Source organism: Suricata suricatta, chromosome 9 (assembly GCF_006229205.1).
Source record: "Suricata suricatta isolate VVHF042 chromosome 9, meerkat_22Aug2017_6uvM2_HiC, whole genome shotgun sequence".
Taxonomy (NCBI): domain Eukaryota; kingdom Metazoa; phylum Chordata; class Mammalia; order Carnivora; family Herpestidae; genus Suricata; species Suricata suricatta.
The window spans coordinates 114156249-114177762 of NC_043708.1; the positions used below are offsets into that span (position 1 = coordinate 114156249).

At 42.0% G+C, this 21514-nt stretch overlaps 1 protein-coding gene and 1 pseudogene across 1 annotated transcript in view; one reads left to right on the top strand and one right to left on the bottom strand.

The window, feature by feature from the left end:
* Positions 1-6310, bottom strand: part of LOC115301077 — a 7407-nt pseudogene extending 1097 nt beyond the window's left edge.
* Positions 1-21514, top strand: part of OCA2 (OCA2 melanosomal transmembrane protein) — a 406012-nt gene that overhangs the window by 62846 nt on the left and 321652 nt on the right. The window contains exons 3-5 of the mRNA XM_029951989.1: positions 12010-12198; positions 16798-16855; positions 18876-18948. Of these exons, the coding sequence (XP_029807849.1) occupies positions 12010-12198; positions 16798-16855; positions 18876-18948 (320 nt within the window). The remainder of the gene's footprint in view (positions 1-12009; positions 12199-16797; positions 16856-18875; positions 18949-21514) is intronic.

The following is a 21514-nucleotide window of genomic DNA, read 5'->3' on the forward strand; positions in this document are numbered from 1 at the left end:
TCAACAGGGAATGTTTTCCATTTCTTGGTGTCTTCTTCGATCTCTTCCATAAGTTTTCTATAGTTTTCATCATATAGGTCTTTTACATCCTTGCTTAGGTTTACTCCTAGGTATTTGATGGTTTTTCGTGCAATCGTGAATGGGATCAGTTTCTTGATTTCTCTTTCGGCTGCTTCATTTTTGGTGTATAGGAATGCAACTGATTTCTGTACATTGATTTTGTACACTGCAACTTTACTGAATTCATTGATCAGTTCTAGAAGGCTTCTGGTGGAGTCTGCTGGGTTTTCCATGTAGAGTATCATATCATCTGCAAAAAGTAAAAGTTTGACTTCTTCTTTGCCAATTCTGATGCCTTTTATTTTCTTTTGTTGTCTGATTGCTGATGCTAGGACACCCAGCGCTATGTTAAACACAGTGGTGAGAGTGGACACCCCTGTCGTGTTCCTGATCTCAGGGGGAAAGCTCTCAGTTTTTCCCCATTGTGGATGATATTAGCTTTGGGCTTTTCGTAAGTGCTTTTATAATGTTTAGGTAAGTTCCTTCTCTTCCGACTTTCTCAATGGTTTTTATTAAGAAAGGGTGCCATATATTGTCAAATGCTTTTTCTGCATCTATCGACAGGATCATATGGTTTTTATCCTTTCTTTTGTTAATGTGATGGATCACACTGATGGATTTGCAAATATTGAACCAGCCCTGTAACCCAGGAATGAGTCCCACTTGATCGTGATGGATAATTCTTTTATGTGCTGCTGAATTCGATTTGTTAGTATCTGGTTGAGTATTTTTGCATCTGTATTCATGAAGGATATTGGTCTGTAGATTCTTTTTTTGCTGGGTCTCTGTCTGGTTTGGATATCAAGGTGATACGGGCTTCGTAGAATGAGTTTGGAAGTTTTCCTTCTATTTCTATTTTTTGGAATAGTTTGAGAAGAATGGGTATGAGTTCTGCTTTAAACGTCTGGTAGAATTCCCCTGGGAAGCCATCTGGCCCTGGGCTCTTATTCGTTGGGAGATTTTTGATCACGGATTCGATTTCTTCACTGGTTATTGGTCTATTCATGCTTTCTATCTCTTCCCATTTGAATTTTGATAGTGCATGTGCAATCACAAATTTGCCCATTTCTTCTGTTGTCCAGTTTGTTGGCATATAATTTTTCATAATAATCTCTGATGATTGCTTGTATTTCTAATGGATTGGTTGTAATAGATCCTTTTTCATTCATGATTTTGTCTATTTGGGTGCTCTTTCATTTCTTTCTGAGTAGCCTGGCTAGAGGTTTATCGATTTTGTTTATTTTTTCAAAGAACCAACTCCTGGTTTCATTGATCTGCTTGACTGTTCTTTTGGATTCTATATTGTTTATTTCTGCCCTGATCTTTACTATTTCTTTTCTTCTGCTGGGTTTGGGGTGCTCTTGCTGCTTCCCTTCTAGTTCCAGTAGGTGCTCTGTTAAATTTTGATTTGTGCTTTTTCTAGTTTGTTGAGATTTGCCTGGATTGCAGTATACTTTCCTCTTAGGACTATCTTTGCTGCGTCCCAGATATTTTGGATTGTTGTATTTTTGATTTTGTTGGTTTCCATATATTTTTTAATTTCTTCTCTAATTGCCTGATTAACCCGTTCATCCTTTAGTAGGGTGGTTTTTAACCTCCGCATTTTTGGAAGTTTTCCAGACTTTTTCCTGTGGTTAATTTCAAGTTTCATACCATTGTGATCTGAAAGTGTGCATAGTATGATCTCTATTCATTTATACTTATGGAGGGCTGCTTTATGCCCCAGTATGTGATCTATCTTGGAGAATGTGCCATGTGCTCTTGAAAAGAAGGTGAATTTCATATCTTCAGGATGCAGAGTTCTAAATATATCTATCAGTTAATCTGTTCCAATGTTTCATTCAAGTTTATTGCTTACTTAGTGATTTACTGTCTGGTTGATCTATCCATTGCTGTCTGTGGAGTATTAACGTCCCCTGCAATTAGCACATTTTTGTCAATAAGATTGTTTCTTTCTGTGATTAATTGTTTTATGTATTTGGGCCCTCCCGAATTTGGCATACACATGTTTATAATTGTTAGCTCTTCCTGATGGAGAGATCCTGTAATTATATAATATCCTTCTTCATTTCTTGTTACTGCCTTTACTTTAAAGTCCAGTTTGTCTGATATAAGTATGGCTACTCCAGCTTTCTTTTGGCTTCCAGTCGCATGATAGATATTTCTGCATCCCTTTACTTTCAACCTGAAGGCGTTTTCCAGTCGAAAATGTGTCTCTTGTAGATAGCAAATAGATGGGTTTTGTTCTTCTATCCATTCTGGTTCCCCGTGTCATTTGGTTGGAGCATTCAATCCATTTACATTCAGTGTTATTATTGAAAAATGAGGGTTCAGAGTCATTGTGTTCTCCCTAGAATTCATGTTTATAGTGGTGTCTCTGGCACCTTGTATTCTTTGCAACATTTCCCTCATAGAGTCCCTCTTAGGATTTCCTGAGGGCTGGCTGGTTTGGTGGTGATGAATTCTTTCAATTTTTGTATATTTGGGAACACTTTTATCTCTACTTCTATTTTGAATGACAGGCTTGCTGGATAAAGAATTCTTGGCTGCATGTTTTTTTCTGTTCATCACATTGAAGATTTCCTGCCATTCCTTCTTCACCTGCCAGTTTCATTGGATAGATCTGTAACCACTCTGATTGGTTTCCCCTTGTATGTGAGGGCCCTTTTCTCCCTAGCTGCTTTCAGAATTCTCTCTTTATCTTCATATTATGCCAGTTTCACTATGATATGTTGGGCCAAAGGCCAATTCAAATTATGTCTTAAGGGAGTTTTTTGTGCCACTTGAATATGAATGTCTATTTCTTTTCCCAGATTTGGGAAATTCTCAGTTATAATTTTGTCTAGTATCCCTTCCGGCCCTTTCTCTCTGTCTTCCTCTTCAGGAATTCCTATGAGCCGGATGTTGTTCCGCTTGATTGTATTACTCAGGTCTCGAATTCTCCTTTCCTGCTCCTGGATTAATTTCTCTCTCTTTTTTTCAGCTTCCTCTTTTGTTCTAACTATATCTTCTAATTCACCTATTCTTCTCTCTGCCTCGTCAATCGTTGAGGTGGCTGCCTCCAGTTTGTTGTTCACCTCTTCTATAGCCTTTTTAATCCATCACACCTATTTTCAATAGGCCCTCTAATTGTCTCAGTTGCTTCTTTGATGCTTTTTTCAACCCCAGCGATTAATTTTATGACAAGTTTTTTTAAATTCTTGATCCGGTATGTTGTCTAGATCTGCCTTGAGCAGTTCTGTGGCTGTGACTTCTTCCTGGAGGTTCTTCAGGGGAGATTTCCTTCGTTTTGTCATTTTTGCTAGTTTTCTCTCTCTTGTCAGCTTTAGAAAGCCCATTGTGCACTGTGCACCTGTTAATATTTCTCTGTCAAAGGAGGCTTATTGCCTGTCCAGGTCCTGTCATTTCAGGAAATATTCTCTTAATGGTGTCTCTCAGTTTCTCTTGTTGTGCCTTTGAATATTTTATTTCCCTACTCAGCAATATTTGGGACTTGCCATTATGCACACTTTGGCTTGTTTCTTGTAGTCCTAAGAAGGAAAACAGACAAACCCAGAGGGAACAGAAGCACACAAACACTCAGACAAATCAAACAAACCAACAGATTAAAAGGGGTAAAGAAAAGAAAGAAAATGGAGAGGAAAGAGACAAAAAAAGTGAAGAAGAAGAAAAAAATACAGGGTGTCAGAGACAACAATGGAAAGTGGACAGTTTAAAAGTGTATGATCAGTTGAGGAGAGAGGTAAGGATGAGATACAGGAGAATATATCTGGATTGCAGGAAGGTAAAAAAAGGGAGAAAGGAGAATGGAAAATAAGGAGTAAAAATTAAAAAAGAACTTACGTAAAAAGGTAATATAATAAAAAATAAGTACAAAAAAAAGAAGAACAAAAGAAAAAAATGAAGAAGAAGAAAAAAAACCAGCAGCAGCTCCCCCTTGTGGATTGGCATGGTTTGTTGTGGTAGGTCTAGGAGGCTGCTCTCAGAGGCTCCGCCTTGGTGTCTGCAGAGAGTAGAATGGTGGCATGCCAAGCTCTGCTGGAACTACACACTGTAGGCCACTCTAATGAGTCCAATTTCCTTGTGCTGCGGTTGAGCCAAGTTGTATTTCCCAGGCCCACCTCGGTTCAAAGTTCTAGTCCATGCACTTTTATGCTACACAGATGAGATGTACTTGCTTTGGTGGATGGCTTCTTAGGGGGAGGGATCAGTTTGACTTGGCTCAGGCAGGATTTCAGCAGCCCCTGCCTGAGGAGAGGTGTGCAGCCTGAGGCAAAATGTGCAGCAGGAGGTCAAGTGCATACCGTCACAGACACAACTGCGGATTCCCAGCCCCCAGCTGGGATCACGATTGCGTTGGGGGAGGTATGATTTTCTGTTGGCTTTGTGCTGATATTGCGCTAGGCGCCGGTGCTGCTGAAAATGAGCTGGGAGCTCCTTCAGCCTGAGTGCAAGCCCAGGCCTCCACCGCCGCCAACTCCCTGCCAGGATTGCATAGGGGTGGGGGCTATTTTTTCCCTGTTGTCACTGGGGATTCAAGATTCACGTGGCCAATGCTGGGGGCGAGATGCGCAGTGGAAATGAGGTGCGTGCTCCCACTCCCAGAACCAAGGTTGAAGTGAGCGCCCCTGGCGAGGCTGCTGCTGCGGCCACTTGACTCCCTGCTGAGATGGCACAGGGCTGGAAGCTGTTCTTTCCCTTGTGCCACCTGGGTTCGGGAATTGGGCTACCCAAAAGTTATATATGGAGTGAGAGTTTCTCTCTCCAGGCACAGTTAAACGTTCTTCATCTCTTCCCCAGAGACAGTACTATGAGCGTGTTCAGTTTCTATGTTGCTTCCCTTTGTCTCTGGGTCTCTGTGCGCTTGCCCCATTTTGGGCTGGGGCTCCCACCTCCCCTGCCTATCTCGGGCAGGCCCGTTTTCCAATCTCCCCTGTTCTCACTCACTCACTCATGTATCTTTGAGGTTGTCTTCTTTCTGGAGTCTGTATTTTCTCCTTCTGCTCCTGCAGATGAGAGTAATGTCCTTCTCAGTTTGATAGGTGGGGCAGACGATGTTTACAGAGCTCCTTCCTCTGCCATCTTGGCTCCTCCCTCGAAATCTGCTATTTTTCCTTTAAAACACTAGGTTCCAAACACTTTGGCCTAGTTTCTGTGTCTCCTACATAGGGATATCCAGTGATGTTGTTTAGGTCTATGTGGAGGAGTCCTTGGCTGTGACTCTTCTTTGGTGAGTTCCTTCGTTTTGTCATTTTGGCTAGTTTTCTGTCTCTTGTCAATTTTAAAAAGCTCATTGTGTACTGTGTACCTATTAGTATTGCTCTGTTAACGGATACTTATTGGCTGTCCAGGGGCTGTTGTTTCAGGAAATATTCTTTTAATGGTGTCTCTCAGTTTCTCTTGTTGTGCCTTTGATTATTTTGTTTCCCTAATCAGCGGTATTTGGGGCTCGCTGTCATGCTCACTTTGGATTGTTTCTTGGAATAGCCCTGAAAAGGAAAGCATACAGACAAACACAGAAAGAACAGAAGCCTGCAAACGTACAGACAAATCAAACAAACAAATTAAAAGGAGGGAAGGAAGAAAAGAAAATGGAGAGGAAAGAGAAGAAAAGAATTGAGGAAAAAGAATAAAGGGGGGTTGAGACAACAAAGGACAATGAACAGTCTAAAAGTGTATAACCAGTTGAGGAGAGAGCGAAGGATGAGATCCAGGAGAATATATCTGGATGGGAAGAGGAAGAAAAAAAGTGGGATAAAGGAAAAAGGAAAATAAGGAGTAAAAATTACAAAAATTTTTTAAGTAAAAAAGGTAATAATAATAAAAAATAAGTACAAAAAAATAAGAGAAAAAAAGCAGCAGCTCCCCCTCACGGATAGGTGTGGTTTTGTGTAGTAGGTCTTGTTGGCTGCTCATGGAGGCCCCACCCCCCGCAACCCCTGCTGCCGTGGTGGTTGCAGAGAGTAGAATGGCGGCACCCCAAGCTCATCTGGAACTAAGTGCTGCAGGTCACTCTAATGAGTCTGATCTCCTTGTGCCACAGCTGAGCCAAGCTGTATTTTCCAGGCCTGTGTCATTTCAAAATCCTACTCCATGCACTTTTATACTACCACAGATGAGATGTACTTGCTTTGGTGACTGGTTTCTTATCCAGGATCTCGTAGGTGGAGAGAGCAATTTCTCTAGGCACTGGCAGGGATTTGCACTGCTGCTCCTGGGGGCGAGGTGCGCTGCAGGAGGCAATGTTCATGCCCCTCCAGACACCACTGCCAACTCCCAGCCCCCAGCCCGGATCGCGATAGAGTAGGGGGAGGGATCAGTTTCTCTTAGTGCCAACCAGGATTCATGGTGCTGCTGCCTGAGGTGCCGGGCACTGCCAGAAATGAGTTGTGTGCTCTTTCAGCCAAAGCTTGCACCCCCGCTTCAGCCGCCGCCAACTTCCTGCCGGGATCACATAGGGTGGGGGCTATTTTTTCCCTGTTGGCACCTGGGATTTGGGTTCACGAGGCCAATGGTGGAGGCGAGATGCACTGTGGAAATGAAGTCTGTGCTCCCACTCCTGCAGCCGAGGCCAATGTGCATGCCTGCCCCCAGGGCTGCCGCCGGGCGGTTGCTGACTCCCTGCTGAGATGGCACAGGTGTGGAGGCTGTTTTTTCCCTTGTGCCACCCGGGTTCAGGATTTGGGCTACCCAGCAGTTATATATGGAGTGAGAGTTTTTCTCTCAGAGCAGGGTTAAACGTTCTTTATCTCTTCTCTAGAGACATTACTATGAGCGTGTTCAGTTTCTCTTCCTTTTCCCTTTATCTCTCAGGGACTCTGCGTGATTGCCCTGTGTTTGGCTAGGGCTCCCACCTCCCCTGCCCTTCTCAGACTGGCCCATTTTCCAATCTCCCCAGTTCACACTCACTCACTCAGTCATCTTTGAGGTGGTCTTCTTTCTGGAGTCTGTATTTTCTTCTTCCACTCTTGCAGATGAGAGTAATGTCCTTCTCAGTCAATAGATGGGGCAGACAAAGTTATAGAGCTCACTTCCTCTCCGCCATCTTGGCCTCTCCCTTCGATATGCTTCTTGAATTTCAATGTCTTTCTCTTTCCCCAGATTGGAGAAATTTTCATGTATAATTTGACCCAGCACCGCTTCAGGACCTCTTTCTCTGTCTTCTTTTTCAGGAACTCCTATGATACAGATATTGTTCCCTTTGATTGTATCAGTCAGGTCTCTAAATCTCCTTTTGTGCTCCTGTATCAATTTCTCTCTCTCTCTCTCTCTCTTTTTTTTTTTTGGCTTCCTCTTTTCCTATAACCGTGTCTTGTAATTCACCTATTCTCCTCTCTGCTTCTTCAATCCATGTAGTGGCAGCCTCCATTTTATTATTCACCTCATTTGTAGCCTGTTTTATTTTAACTCATCACAGCTATTTTGAAGGTTCCTAATCTTTGTATCAATATCTTCTCTGATGGCTTCTATGCTTTTTTCAAGCCCAGCAATTAATTTTATGACAATCATTCTAAATTCTTGTTCAGTTATGTTGATTGCGTCTGTTTTTAGAAGTTTTGTAGCTGTGATTTCTTTCTGGAGTTTCTTTAGAGGAGAGTTATTTCATTTCATCATTTTCTTTAGCTTTCTGTCTCTTGTCAGCTTCAAAACTCATTCTGCACTGTGTGCCTATTAGTATTTCTCTATTAAAGGAGGTTCTTTGACTATCTAGGGTCTGTCTTTTCAGGAGATGTTCTTGGTTTCTCTTGTTATGCCTCTGATTAATTTATATCCCTACTCAGCGATATTTGGGACTTTCCTCCATGTGTGCTTTGGCTTGTTTCTTGAGGTAGCCCTGAAAAGTTAAACAGACAGACAAACACAAAGGGAACACACACATGCAAACACACTGACAGGACAAGTAAAGAAGAAAACCAAATGGGGAAAGAAAAAAAGGAACAGGAAAGAAAAGAGAGGACCAGAAAGGAAAAAAAGAAGGTGGGGTATAGCGACAGCCAGAGATAAAGGACAGTTTGAGAGAACAAAACCTGTGGAGGGGCAGAATAAGGATGAGATTAAGGAAAAAATACCTGGATGGTAAGAGTTGATCTGAGCACAGCAATGCATAAATGTTGGTCTTTCCCTGACTCCAGGGGGAAAGGGAGAAAAGAAGGAAAAAGGAAAATAAAATAGAGAACACAAGGGAAAAATTAATAAAAATAATAAGAAAAGAAAGAAACAACAATTAAAAATAATAAGCAAAAACACAGCAGCTCTCCAGCGCATATGGGCATAGCTTTGTGTTGGTAGATAGGGTCTCAGGGGCTGCTCTCTGAGGCCCCACCTTAGTGGATGTGTGGAAAAGAATGGCAGTGCCCAAGCCCCCCTCAGGCCATGCGTTGCCAGCCACTCTCTAGTCCAATCTCCTTGTGCCATGGGCAGGTCAAATTGTTTCAGTTTTCTAAGTTCCACCAGGTTTCTAAGTCCTAGCCCACACACTTTGATGTTGCCACCACAGTTGAAATAATCTCCTGCAGGTGGGCGGCTTTCTGACCGGGATTGAATAGGGAGATTGTGGAGCCTGTTTTTCCCTTGGCTCCACTAAAGTCGGCCAACTGCTGGGTCCAAGGGAGTACAAGCCCGCCGAGGGGGAGGATTTCTCTCCCTGCCCCCAGTGGCTCTCAGTCACAGGAGAGGTCTCCCCTCTCCAGAGATTATGCTATGAGTGATTCAGTCTCTACTTCTCTTCCCCTGGTTTCTCTGCCTCCCTGCATGGCCATCTCGTGTGTGCCAAGGTTCTGTGCACCTCTGGACTCATGGCTTTCTGTGGGCCCCGTGCTAAGTTTCTGGGTGCCTTCCCTCCTGGCTCCACTTTGGGCCTGTGCTCCCTCCCCCAAAGTCTCTGGTCCCAGTCCACTCACTCAGGCATCCATGAAGCTGTTGTCAATAAGGGATCTGTGCACTCACCTCTGTCCTAGGAGATCAGAAAGCTGTGGCTTTTAATTCTTCTCAGTTTGATAATTGCAGGCAGGCAGAGGTAATTGGGCTCCTTACTTCTCCATCATCTTGCCTAGGATCCATCTTGAGATATGAATTTTTGCCAGACATGTTGTTTAATCTCTGCCAGGTCTTTGTCAATTCAATGTAGTATATATTCATGATTCTAGTATTTGTATTCTGTGGCTTATGAGTTTCCAAATAACCTTGAGCATAACCCTGTAATTATTAAATAGTACATATGCACATTCATGATGTACACAGCTCTGATAGGCTTTCTTACCAGGCCAGGGCTCTCAACTGGGGGATGAGGAAGATGCTGTCCAGAGATATTTCTTTTTCTGTCACAGTTGGGGAAGAGGTACTACTGGCATTTAAAGGTAAAGGCCAGGGATGCTGCTAAACATCCTATAATGCATGGGACAAATCCCCACAACAAATAATGACTCAAATGCCAATAGTAATGAGGTTGAAAATGTATGATTTAAGAGAAAACTCCACTTCTTACAAGTTTGAAGGTCCTATTGGGGACAAACCAGGATGGTTCTGGAATTTTTGAGCAGAGCTGATCTGGAGGATAACTTACGCTGTCACCTAGAATGAAGGGCCCTGGCCTAGGTATCCAAGCTCATCTCTTCTTCTTTATGTGGACAAACTTCTGGAAGCCTAAACCACCTTCTTAGTATCCCCTGACTCCCTTCACATTACAAACTCGATGGCATTATCATGGGCCCTTCCTTTCCTGCTCTGTAACACCATGCATCTGCATCAGTAGGCAGGTTGCTGTGTTACTTGCATTCACCTCCCTCCCAGCCTCTGAAGAGCTGCCCATGCTTTCTCCAGCCCCATCTGCAACCTGTCTGTATGTATGCAAGTCTCTGGGGCTTCATACTTTACAGAGTGAATTGGAATTCCTTGGGGGTACTTGTATACTATGTGGATTTCTGGCCTTACTTGCCAAAGACCCACTCCATTTAGATTGGGTGTAGGAATGTAGATTTATCACCTCCTAGTGCAGAGACAATCTGACTCCCTCCAGAAGATTCCTGATGACAACTTGTGTCTCCCTAAAAATTTCCCACTTAGCCCTTTGATTAGAGGAACCTCCTTCCCTTCTTGCTCTCCAGGGCAGTCCCACTCAACTTCAAAAGGACTCAAATGCATCTCTTTTATGAAATATTGCACCCCCCAGCTCCCTCAAGGATCAATGTTTTTTCTGTGTTCTCAAACACCACATTCATGCCTGAACTTCAGGACATGCCTGTATGTTCCATGGTTATACCTACCAGCCTGCATCTTCATCTCACATCCCAGTGTCCAGCACAATCCCTGAAACCAGGAAGATAACTTAATTTTTCTCCATTTCTCCTAATAAGTAACTTTGAAACAGTTTATACATTGATTCTCTTGATGCTTTCCTTTGAATTACTTGATAAACCATTAAGGTTATTTTAGAACCCATGTTTCATTGTAAAAGCATAATGTGTAGGCATTTGTCCTGGGCATGCTCTGGGATGCCAAGCTGGCTTCATGACACAAAAACCACTTCAGGGGAGAAGAACATGGGTCAGGTTTGCTTACAACGTTTCCCTTTTTTTCAAGGTTTTGAAAGCAGGCATGTGCAGCTGATGGTACAAGTGTCAGAGCATGCTCTGCATCTGCACTGACCAGCATAGTTGCCACTTGTCCAAGGTGTTATTCAAAGTCAAAATAATTAAAATAAAATAAAATTTAAAAATTTAGTTCTTCAGTTACACACTTCCAGTGGCCAATGAACATATGTGACTACCATAGCTGATAGGGCAAGGAGGCAAGGAACACTCCTGTCCACCACAGAAAGTTCTATTGCACAACATTGTTCTAGAAACACTACATTAGGTGCCCCATTGGCACTTCTAAAATAAGCTTCTTAGTTCCAATTTTGGTTACAGTTGTATTTGTTCACCAGCCAGTGTGTGTGTGTGTGTGTGTGTGTGTGTGTGTGTGTGTGTGAGATATTATTCCTTACTCATGAGTATTTATTAGTCACAAACTCTTTATTTTCAGTATTGATTAGTTTGTAACATGGTCAGAATCATTTGTTATTGTTAAATATTGGATTCATGCAGCCTAATTTGCATCTTTGGAGTTCTTTTTATGATTAAGACTATTTTTTCATGTTGTGAACCAGTTTGAAGGCAATTAGAGGTGTTCAAGAGAATCACAATGTCCTGTAGAGCTAGCTGGGCTTGAGAGGCATCATTTGTTTCTAAGTTCATAGCCTTTTATGTCAATATTATAATCTAATGATATTTCAGGAAATACACGGAAACACTGGGCTTTGATGCAACCTGACTAGACTCAAGTGCATCTGTACTGAGGAGGTTGTTCAGAAGCCCAAAGATTCAACTAAAAGTCAATGGCTGTGTCTACATGTAATTTTGAGTAAAGTTTGTGGTTCCTCTTGAATCATACTTCTAGATACAGGCTCCATCCTGGGCCCATCTAGTCCAACACTAATGTTCTCCACTCCTGCTCATGCTCATGTACAGGAAAAGCCAGGTAGACCATCTTCCCTCTAGCCCTTTACAGAAAGATAACTACACAGAGGAGGAAAGGCTTACACCACTTACTCCATGTCAGGACAAGTATAACAATATAACAACTAGGTATTGAGAATTCCAGCACAATCAAAGAGAAAGCAAATACTGAAATAGCTTTATTGTAAAGTTCCAAATTCAGAAAAAAACTGATGTTTCTTGAAAATATACAATTCATTTTGAAGACTTGGGTGACCCCAAATGATTTTCCTTAAGGTAAGTGTCCTATGATATCAAGAAAGACTCATTCCTACTAGTTTGACAGAACTAAAATGTCTGTGGTCCTTTTAAAAACTAGAATTGATTCCACATTTCACATTTACCACTGAAATGAAATCTTGTTTTGAGGATGCTACTATTTCTGTGAAAATAACCACAAGGTCTTGCTTTCCAGGTCATGGGGAATGCCTATTTGTCATCCAGAGTTTACCACTGCTGAAGAATCATGGGGGAACAGCTCAGCTGACTGGGAGGGAGGATCCCTGCTGAGCAAAGACTTGGCTGGCTCCTCTGGATCTGCCTTCCATGAGAAAGGGGAGTTTCTGGACAGTGCTCACATCAGGTCCCGTCTTTCGAAGCTGAGGTAAGGAGACTTGGAGGGCTAGTACTGGCACTGGCACAAGGTAATGGTTGTACAGAGCATCCCACTTGTCTGGGACTGGGCTGTGGTGGGGGGTGTCTCACCCTCACTACATCCTTCCCAAGTAACAGAATGAAGATGAAGAGAAAGGGTTTTCACATTTGGCCAGGCTGCACTTATTCTGGAAGATTACTTATCTTTCTCCAGGCTCTGGAAGAAATGTAAAGTGACACTGCTAATTAGTATGGATCTGTGAGGCTATAAGAAAGACCGATTACAAATCTAAATGACTAACATCCTACACTCCTTCCTGTTTGTGTTTCAGAGGTCTTCATGACCATGAGATTTGCAGATGGAATCAGTTCACTTCAGCAGTCCTCATAGTGTTTTAGAAGCTGATATGATCCCTTGAAGTTAGGGATAAAGCATGTTATTAAAAGGTTGGGCGCATTCTTCAGGAAACTGTTGTTGGGGTGGTGTGATCTGGGAGCCTGAGACTTTGCATGTGTGAGGAAAGGAGTTTGTGGTAGTAGTGGTGGAAAGGCTTTGCTTGTGCATGTGTAGGAGGTCTTAGGCGTGCATGTGTGAGGTAGAGCTGAGGGCATTGTATTGGACCATGCAAGCTGTCCAGCCATTGCTGGAGCACCTTTACTCTCCCTGCCTTGTCTGCTGGGCTTCCATAGGTATATTTATTTAAAGTAAAGTTTCTGTTGAGAGCAACATGTTTGAAAGTAGCATCTCCAAGGACAGAATAAGGCTTAACGACCAAGATTACCAGGTTCTCATTCTAGACATGCTCTCAGTTAGCTGAGGGACCAGCAGAACCAGACACCTCTGTGCAACTGTCTGCTTTTCATCTCTCCCTCACTATTTGGCCTTGTGTGGGCTTCTGCTAAAAAGGTCTGTGGGAAAGCACATTGATAGGTAAGAAGACAATATGTAGCTATCAGATACTAGTGTTATTATTTGTCTACCTTAGGGGAACTGTACTTTCTGAAGCTATTTGAAGGGCTGATTAGAAGTGTATCTGTCTATATGCCCAAAGTGTACCTGTCTGTTCCCAGAGAGGCTCTCTCTTAATTGTTCTATTGATCCTTCTAGCAATCTTGAGAGGTAGGTGAAGGAAGGAACTTAAGAGAGGTTAAGGATTTTGCCCAGGATCATGCAACTTGTAAGCTGAAGTGGGCAGGCAGTGATGTGACCCCACATCTCCCACCTGTGCTTGACTATGGAGATGTCACTTCCCAGCATGCTCCCCAGACATGTATTACTTTTTCATGAGGACTAGTCTCAGCTATCTGTATAGATATGACAAACATTTGGCCATAGAATCTGCTATGAAATTATGTGAATTGTGTGAAAGTGTGTGAATAAGGATATGGCCCCATGGGCTACCAGGATGGTAAATCCTGTGATTGTTAACATCCTTCCTCAACTGATTGGTTCACAGCTCCAGAAGATGCCAGGTTCTTCAACTGTCCTGCAACATGGAAAAATTAAACTTTACATTCTATAGTTGCTCTATGTTCTAGGATTCATGGAATAGTTGCATTGAGCTTGCCACTGAACTAAAAATATTAGTGCCATTCTTTTTAACAGGTCTAAAAAGTACCATGTATGATCATTAAAGAAACTTGTAAAATTTATTTCAGATTGTCAGCTCTGCTGTATATGTCAGTTTTTTAGAAAAAATTGTATTTAGAGTAAATTAATGCCTCTTTCTTTAACAAAGAGGTATCATTTCGATTCTCATTTATTTATTACTGTTTTTTAATTTGAGAATAGTTGACATACAATGTTACATTAATTTCTGATTTACAACCCAGTGTTTCAGCAACTGTCTATGTCATCTGACCCTCACCATAAGTGTAGCTACCATCTGTCACCATGCAACACTCTTAAAATACCACTGACTATATTCCCTGTGCTGTACTTTTTATTCTTCTGTTTTGTTCATTCTATAACTGGAATATTGTATCTTCTACTCCCTTCACCCCCTTTGCCCATCCCTCTTCCTCCTTACCCTCTGGCAACCATCTGTATTTATAGGTCTGAGACTGGTTTTTGTTTATTCATTTGTTTTGTTTTTAGATTTCATATATGAGTGAAACCAAATGGTATTTGTCTTTCTCTGTTTGACTCATTTCACTTAGCATAATATCATCTAGGTCCATTCATGTTGTCACTGATGGCGAGATCTTATTTTTTTATGGCTGAGTAATATTCTATTCTATGTAAATATAAATATAAATACAAATACACATAAACCACATATTCTTCATCTGTCCATCTACTGAAGGACACTTGGGCTGCTTTCATATCTTGGCTATTGTACAATGCTATAATAAACATAAGGGTGCATATATCTTTTTAATTAATGTTTTTGTTTTCTTTGGGTAAATACCCAGTAGTGGAATTATTGGATCATATAGTATTTCTATTTTTTTTTGAGGAATCTACACACTGTTTTCCACAATGGCTGCACCAATTTACATTTTCACCAATAGTGCACGAGGTTCATTTTTCTCCACATCTTTACCAACACTTCTTATTTCTTGTCTTTCTGATTTTTGCCATTCTGAAAGTGTAAAGTGATATCTCAGTGAGGATTTGATTTGCATTCCTTGATGATTAGTGATATTGAGCATCCTTTCATATGTATGTTGGCCATCTTTATGTCTTCTTTGGAGAAACAACTATTTGGATCCTCTGTCCATTTTTTAATTGGATGTATGTGCGTGTGCGTGTGTGTGTGTCTCTGTGTGTGTGTGTGTGCATGTTAAGTTATATAAGTTCCTCCTATATTTTGAATATTAACCTCTTATCAGAGAAATCATTTGTTAAGGTTTTTCCCCCCCTTTCAGTATTGCTTTTTGTTTTGTTGGTGGTTTCCTTCACTGTACAGAAGCTTTTTAGTTTGATGTAGTCCCAGAAGTTTATGTTTGCTACTGTTTCATTTGCCTTAGGAGACACATCTAGAAAGCATTGCTATGTCCAATGTCAAAGAACTAACTGGTTATATTATCTTCTAGGAGTCTTAGGGTTTCTGGTTTCCCATTAAGATCCTTGATCCATTTTGAGCTTATTTTTGTATATAGTGTCAGAGAGTAGTCAAGTTTCATTCTTTTCCATGTAGTTGTCCAGTTTTCCCAGTACCATTTATTGAAAAGACTGTCTTATCCCTATTGTATATTCTTACTTCTTTGTCACAGATTAGTTGACCATGTAAGTGTGGGTTTATTTCTGGAGATTCCATTCTGTTCCAAAGATTTTTGTGTCTGTTTTTGTACCAGTACCATGCTGTTTTGATTATTATAGCTTTGTAGTTATATCTTTGAATCTGGGATTATGATAGCTCCATCTTTGATATCCATTTAAAAAGGAGTTGTTGAGTCATAATTTGGGAATGTGAAATGATTATTCATTAAATTCACTAAATCTAAGAGAATGCAGAACAAGACTTTACCATTTTGAGAAGATCAGAAAAGTGTTGAGAAGATCCCACCATAGACTTTCTGCATTCTACAAACACGTGGCAAGCACAGGTTATGTACCAGCACCCTTCCATATACAGGGACAGAGTACAAACACCCCAGAGCCTATTCTTGAGGACCAGCCAGTGGAAGAGTACACCTCAGGGCTGGGCAGTGATAGCGTCATTAGAAGATAGGATCCAGTGGACCTGGGGATCTGATATGAATAGAGGTGGGACTGGAAGGACTGCAAAGAGTTGGGGAGACTCAGGTTCATCTAGGCTCTGAGAACCACAGGTAAGAAAGATATATAATAGCGATTGGGCCAGGACACTGTCAGGAGACCTTAGAGGGGGCCAAGACCATGGCCTGATTGTGAAATTATCTCTGAAGAAATTCTTTACAAGCTCTGTTAGTACAACCAGTAACAGGACTGCAATTCCCTTTATGAATTGTTTGGTTATGTCTTAGTGTTGTTGTTGTTGTTTTTTAACATTTATTTATTTATTTTGAGAGAGGCAGAGATAGCACAAGTCAAGGAGGGGCAAAGAGAGAGGAGAGAGTATCCCCAGCAGGCTCCACATTGGTATCGCAGAGCCTGACATGCGGCTTAAACCCACAAAACTGTGAGATTATAACCTGAGTTGAAATCAAGAGTCAGACACTTAACTGACCAAGCCACTCAGGTGCCCCTCAGTCTGTGTTTTTATATTTTATATTTTATGATCAAATCCACATTCCCACTTTCCAGACAACTTAAGTGAATATAATTGATAAATATGAACCTGAAAGCCCAGATAAAGCTTGTTTTCAGGAAACTCAACCTTTAAAAATGCTACCAAAGAGCCTCTAAATTTGAATTTTAGTGTCTCCAGGAAGAAACATATGCAAGCACTTGACATTAACTTTGCTCTCCTCTGTAACTTTCACCAAGCTGCTTTTCATGAGGCCATACATTTACAAGTCAGCAGTATCTTCCTTCATACCATGTTATGGAGATAATTTCTAAAATGTGATTTGAGATTGGTATTACCCAAAGCTTCAGAGACGTGTCTGTGGTTTGGCAGTCTGGACAGATGCAAATAGTACCACTGTTGGTGTGACTTGGGGCCTACTTTTTCTCTTACAGGTGCTGTATACAGTGGCTGAAGGTTGCAAACCTGTTTGTCTTTGTGGTGGTGTGCTCTGTGAGTACCTCTGATGGGTCAGCAGACCTCCTAGGTGCCATGGGCTGGGTAGCAAGGCACCTGAGGTATGGGGCTCACACTTTCTTTGGAGAAGATACTGAGGGCATGTGGGATAGTGGGCTGAGGTTGGTGAGAAAGGCCTCCCCTTAGCAATGATCATCTTCTGTGATCCACATGTGATGCAAGAGAAGACCTGGAGACTTGGCTTTGCTCTGTAGAAGGCAGTTAGCTTGCTCCCTGGGTCTAACTTTTCACCTAAAAGTGGCTTACCAATTCTGTTTTCAACCACATGCAGTAAAAGTATTTGTGTTGGGACATGTCCAGAACCATGGGTGGCTACAAGAATGTTTTGTGTCCCTATGAGATGGTGCTCTAGGCTTCCTTCTAACTGGGCTGCCTTGTTTGTGAGGAGTGAAGCTCCCTGTTTGCCCTTTTCCTGGAGGGTTCTAAAATTCCACTTGCCCATGCATTCCCAGGGAGGACTGTAGAGCCATGGTTCTGGATGTGACCTGAGTGTGCCCTCTGACATGAGGAGTCAGCTGCCTTGCTGCATTTATGTGGTGTGTATCCTGATGTAGTCTTAGTTGGAATCACATTGCAGGTGCTCAAAATTTTTGCCAAATGAGCGTAAGATTCTTTGTGCCCAGGTGTGCATATCTGTAGTGTATGTGTGTGTGTGTGTATGCCTGGGTGTGTGTGTACATGTGGGTGTGAGGTCCTCTGTGTCTAGCTGTGTGTTTGTGTGTCTACATGCCTGTGTGGGACATGTGGATCATTTGTGATCTGTGATGATTTTGAGATCATGTCTGTGTTTGGGATCTTAGTTCTGGGAGTGTATCAATTTTCAGCATTAGCATAAGATAGTTTGTGTGCACCATTATTGGGAGACCCCAGCGGATGGTTGGTGAATGCTGCTGTGACAGCGTGTGAGATTGTGAGCAAGGATAGGATTTGTGAATGGTGTTTTAATGACTGTGCAATGTGGACTCCAGGATGTGTGTGGCCATGGATCTTCTATGTTGGCAGCTTGTGGTTATGGCCCATGCTGAATGGTACATGACTGGAGACTGCATATGACCACATGTGGCTGTGAATAATTGGTTTTCATTATCTGCATCTGTGGGCATGAGTATTGTGGATCTGTGTATGTGTGCAGGATTGCGCATGACAAGAGTCTCCTCTTCAGTGTGACATACAGAGAGCAATGTTGCATCTTGAACAGCAAGGGTGCTGCATGAAGCCAATACTGGCTGAACTGAATACCTGCAACCCTTTAAACACCCATAGGAAGGGGAGGAGTGGCCCATAGAAAGGGAATCTATGTATGAAACAAGAAACAATTACATTGAACTCTGAAAACTTCATGATTTTACTTTTTTGGCTACCAGTTTACCTCTCTACTTCCTATTCACATAATTGTGTGTTTCTGAAGCTCCAGCTGTTTATCAAAGCCTGGTGGGGGCAAGGGGAAGTGGAATTTCCAAAAAAAGAGGTAGGGTAGGCCAATTCTCCCTTGATTTCCTGAGGTTTGACCTGAGCACATTGTCTAGTCTTCAGCCTTCCTCTGTGAGATGAAGTTTTGGTGATTTGAGGAATTTGTTTTGAACTTTTGTGACATGTCATCTTATCATCACCTCAGTGATGAGGTATAAGGTATTCTGCAAATTCCACAAACACATACTTTAACCATCACATGTGTTGTGTTCATGTGGGTTGTGTTCCCTTTCCTCCAGTATGGGAAAACCATGTTTACATACATCTGACGATTTAATTTTGTGGCTGGTGGTTAATCCTTAAAATCAAAAGTATCAATAATCAAGATCTATTATAGTGGAAAATAGTATAATGAATCAGAATTTTATATTTTAATATCTAAGAACTATTTAGAGTGAGCTGGTGAATGTTGGATACATCAGTCAACATAGTTATCATACCCATATTTTCAACTTTTGTCAAAATTATTTAAATCCTATTGTTCTTCTGCTATAAATATATCATTAAATGTTTCTGATTGTTACAGATTTTATTCAGCCTGTATCCAGATCAAGGAAAATTCTGGCAGTTGTTGGCTGTGTCACCCCTGCAAAGCTACTGTATCCAGTCTGTACACTGCAAAGGATAGTTATCCATGGTTGGGATTCACAGAGACAACATAGAACTATTACAACTGTTGCTGAAGGTTACAGCATAGGTGATTATCATTCTTCCCATGAGTATTCTGCTCCTCCAGGACATTACAAAAATTTTTTAAGTTTATTTTTTTTATTTTTGAGAGAGAGTAAGCATGAGCTGGGGAGAGGCTGGGAGAGAGAGTGGGAGAGAGAATCAGAAGCAGGTTTTGTTCACTGTCAGCATGGAGCCTGATGTGGGGCTCAATCTCATGAACTGCAAGACCATGACCTGAGTTGAAATCAAGAGTCTGCTGCTTAACCAACTGAGCCACCCAGGCACCCCTTACTCCAGGACATGCGATGAAACATGAGGCCAGAACAGAAGAGGAGGGAAGCACTAGTGAGACTGTGATGGATGGCTGGTGGTGAGGTTCCTTCTGGGGGGATGACGACAGCCAACTGGCACATTCCAGTTAGAGCCTGGCTCCCCATAGCTCTTGGACACTCTGATTTGTACCCCATCCCCATTTCCTTTTGCAACACAGCTTGGGTGGTTTCTAAGGACCTTTCTATTTTTATTTTATTTCATTTTATTTTTTTAGAGAGAATATGTGAGCAGGGGAGGGGCAGAGGGAGAAGCAGGCTTCACATTCAGTGTGGATCCCAACACAGGGCTCAATCTCAGGACTGTGAGATCATGACCTGAGCCAAAATCGGGAGTCAGACATTTAACTGAATGGGCCACCCAGGTCCCCTCTACTGTCCTATCTTTAAGTTCATTGGTTCTTTTCTTTGGCTGTGTCATCTGGGCTTGATGACTGCTTAGTTTTTCATACTATGTTTTCTTTTGCGTTTTTGTAGGCCTCATAGCCTAAAAGTGAGTTGTGTTATATAGGATAGTAGATTTTGAGTGTGTTAGTCAACTTAGACTGCCCTAGCAAAATACCACAGTCTGGGGGCAACAGAATTTATTACTCATAGTTCTGGAGGCTGAATGTCCAAAGTCAAAGTGCTGGCCAATTTGATTTCTGGTGAGGCCTCTCTTTCTGAATGGAAGGTGACTGCCTTTCTGCTATGTCCTCACAGGGCCTTTCCTCAGTGTGTGTGTGTGTGTGTGTGTGTGTCTAGGGAAAGAGCATTCTCTGGTAGCTGTTCTTATAAGGACACAATCCTTTCAGATCAGGCCCCCACCCTATGACTTCATTGAACCTCAGTTACTTCCTTTGAGGCCTCATCTCTAGATATAGTTACACTGGAAGTCAGTACTTCAATATATGAATTAGGCAGGTGGGACATAGCATTCAGTACATAGCACTGTGGGATTTAGTTGGGGGTCTGTGTAAATCCAGTCAGAGATTGGCTATGTTGCAGTGTGTTGTTGCATGGTAACATCTAGTATCCCAGACACTTGGAATTGTTTGGCTTCTCTCCAGCTGTCTGCTAGACTATGCAAAGTTCCTACTCCTCTGACAAGAGTACGGCTACTTTTTCTTCTTACCCACCATTCCCAGTTGCTGGGGTGCCCTTAGGCTACCAGATTTGATGTGCTTCCCCATGAAATTAAGGCTTCTTCATGAGTCTCCTCAATCTCTCCATCTTCCCTGTGAGCACCTGCTAGAGTTCCTTGAGCAAAACCCTATAAGAAGATGCTAACACCCCTATTTTGTGACTCCCAGGCCCTCTTTATTTTCATGCTAGCCCATATATGACCTTGAGATATTTAAATATTTTCTGATTTAATCTTGCCTGCTTCTGTATGTGGTGGTGGCACCTGTCTCAGGGAAGCAATGCTTGGTCCTGTTCCTCCCTGTAGTCACCTGTCTTACTCTAGATTTTAAGTTAAGTGTTTGTGATGCAGTCCTATTATTGACAGAATAAGTCATTAACTTAACATTTTTTCCCTGTTTTCTGGTTGTGAGAATAAGAGTAAGAGTGTGTGTTTCTAGCTCTCTATGTATCCCAACTGAAACTGGAAGTCCAGAGCCCAGACTCTTCTAGAGTGGACATTGGGATTAAGATATTGAACCATGAAGTCCCCTAAAGCTCTAGTATTACTTTGAACAGTAGGGTTAATTGTGCATCCTGGGGGAGGAGGCATCTTGGAAAGCAATTAGGGGAGGAGAAGAGGGCAAGGAGTAGAAAGGAGTGGGGAGGAAGAGGAAGCAAGTAGAAGGGGAGAGTGGTGGTGGAGGAGAGTGGTGGTGGAGGAGGGAAAAGAGGAGGCAGCTAAGTCCAGTTCAAGTATTTCTGATTATTACCTTTTTTTTCTCCATAATATTTTATTGTCAAATTATTTTCCATACAACACCCAGTGCTCTTCCCCTTAAGTGCCCTCCACCATCACCACCACCAAGAGAGACAGAAATGCTGATGCATAGGAGCACATGTACCCCAATGTTCATAGCAGCAATGTCAACAATAGCCAAAACATGGAAGGAGCCTAAATGTCCATCACCTGATGAATGGATCAAGAAGATGTGGTATATATTCACGATGGAGTACTACATGGCAATGAGAGGGAATGACATATGGCCCTTCGTAGGAAAGT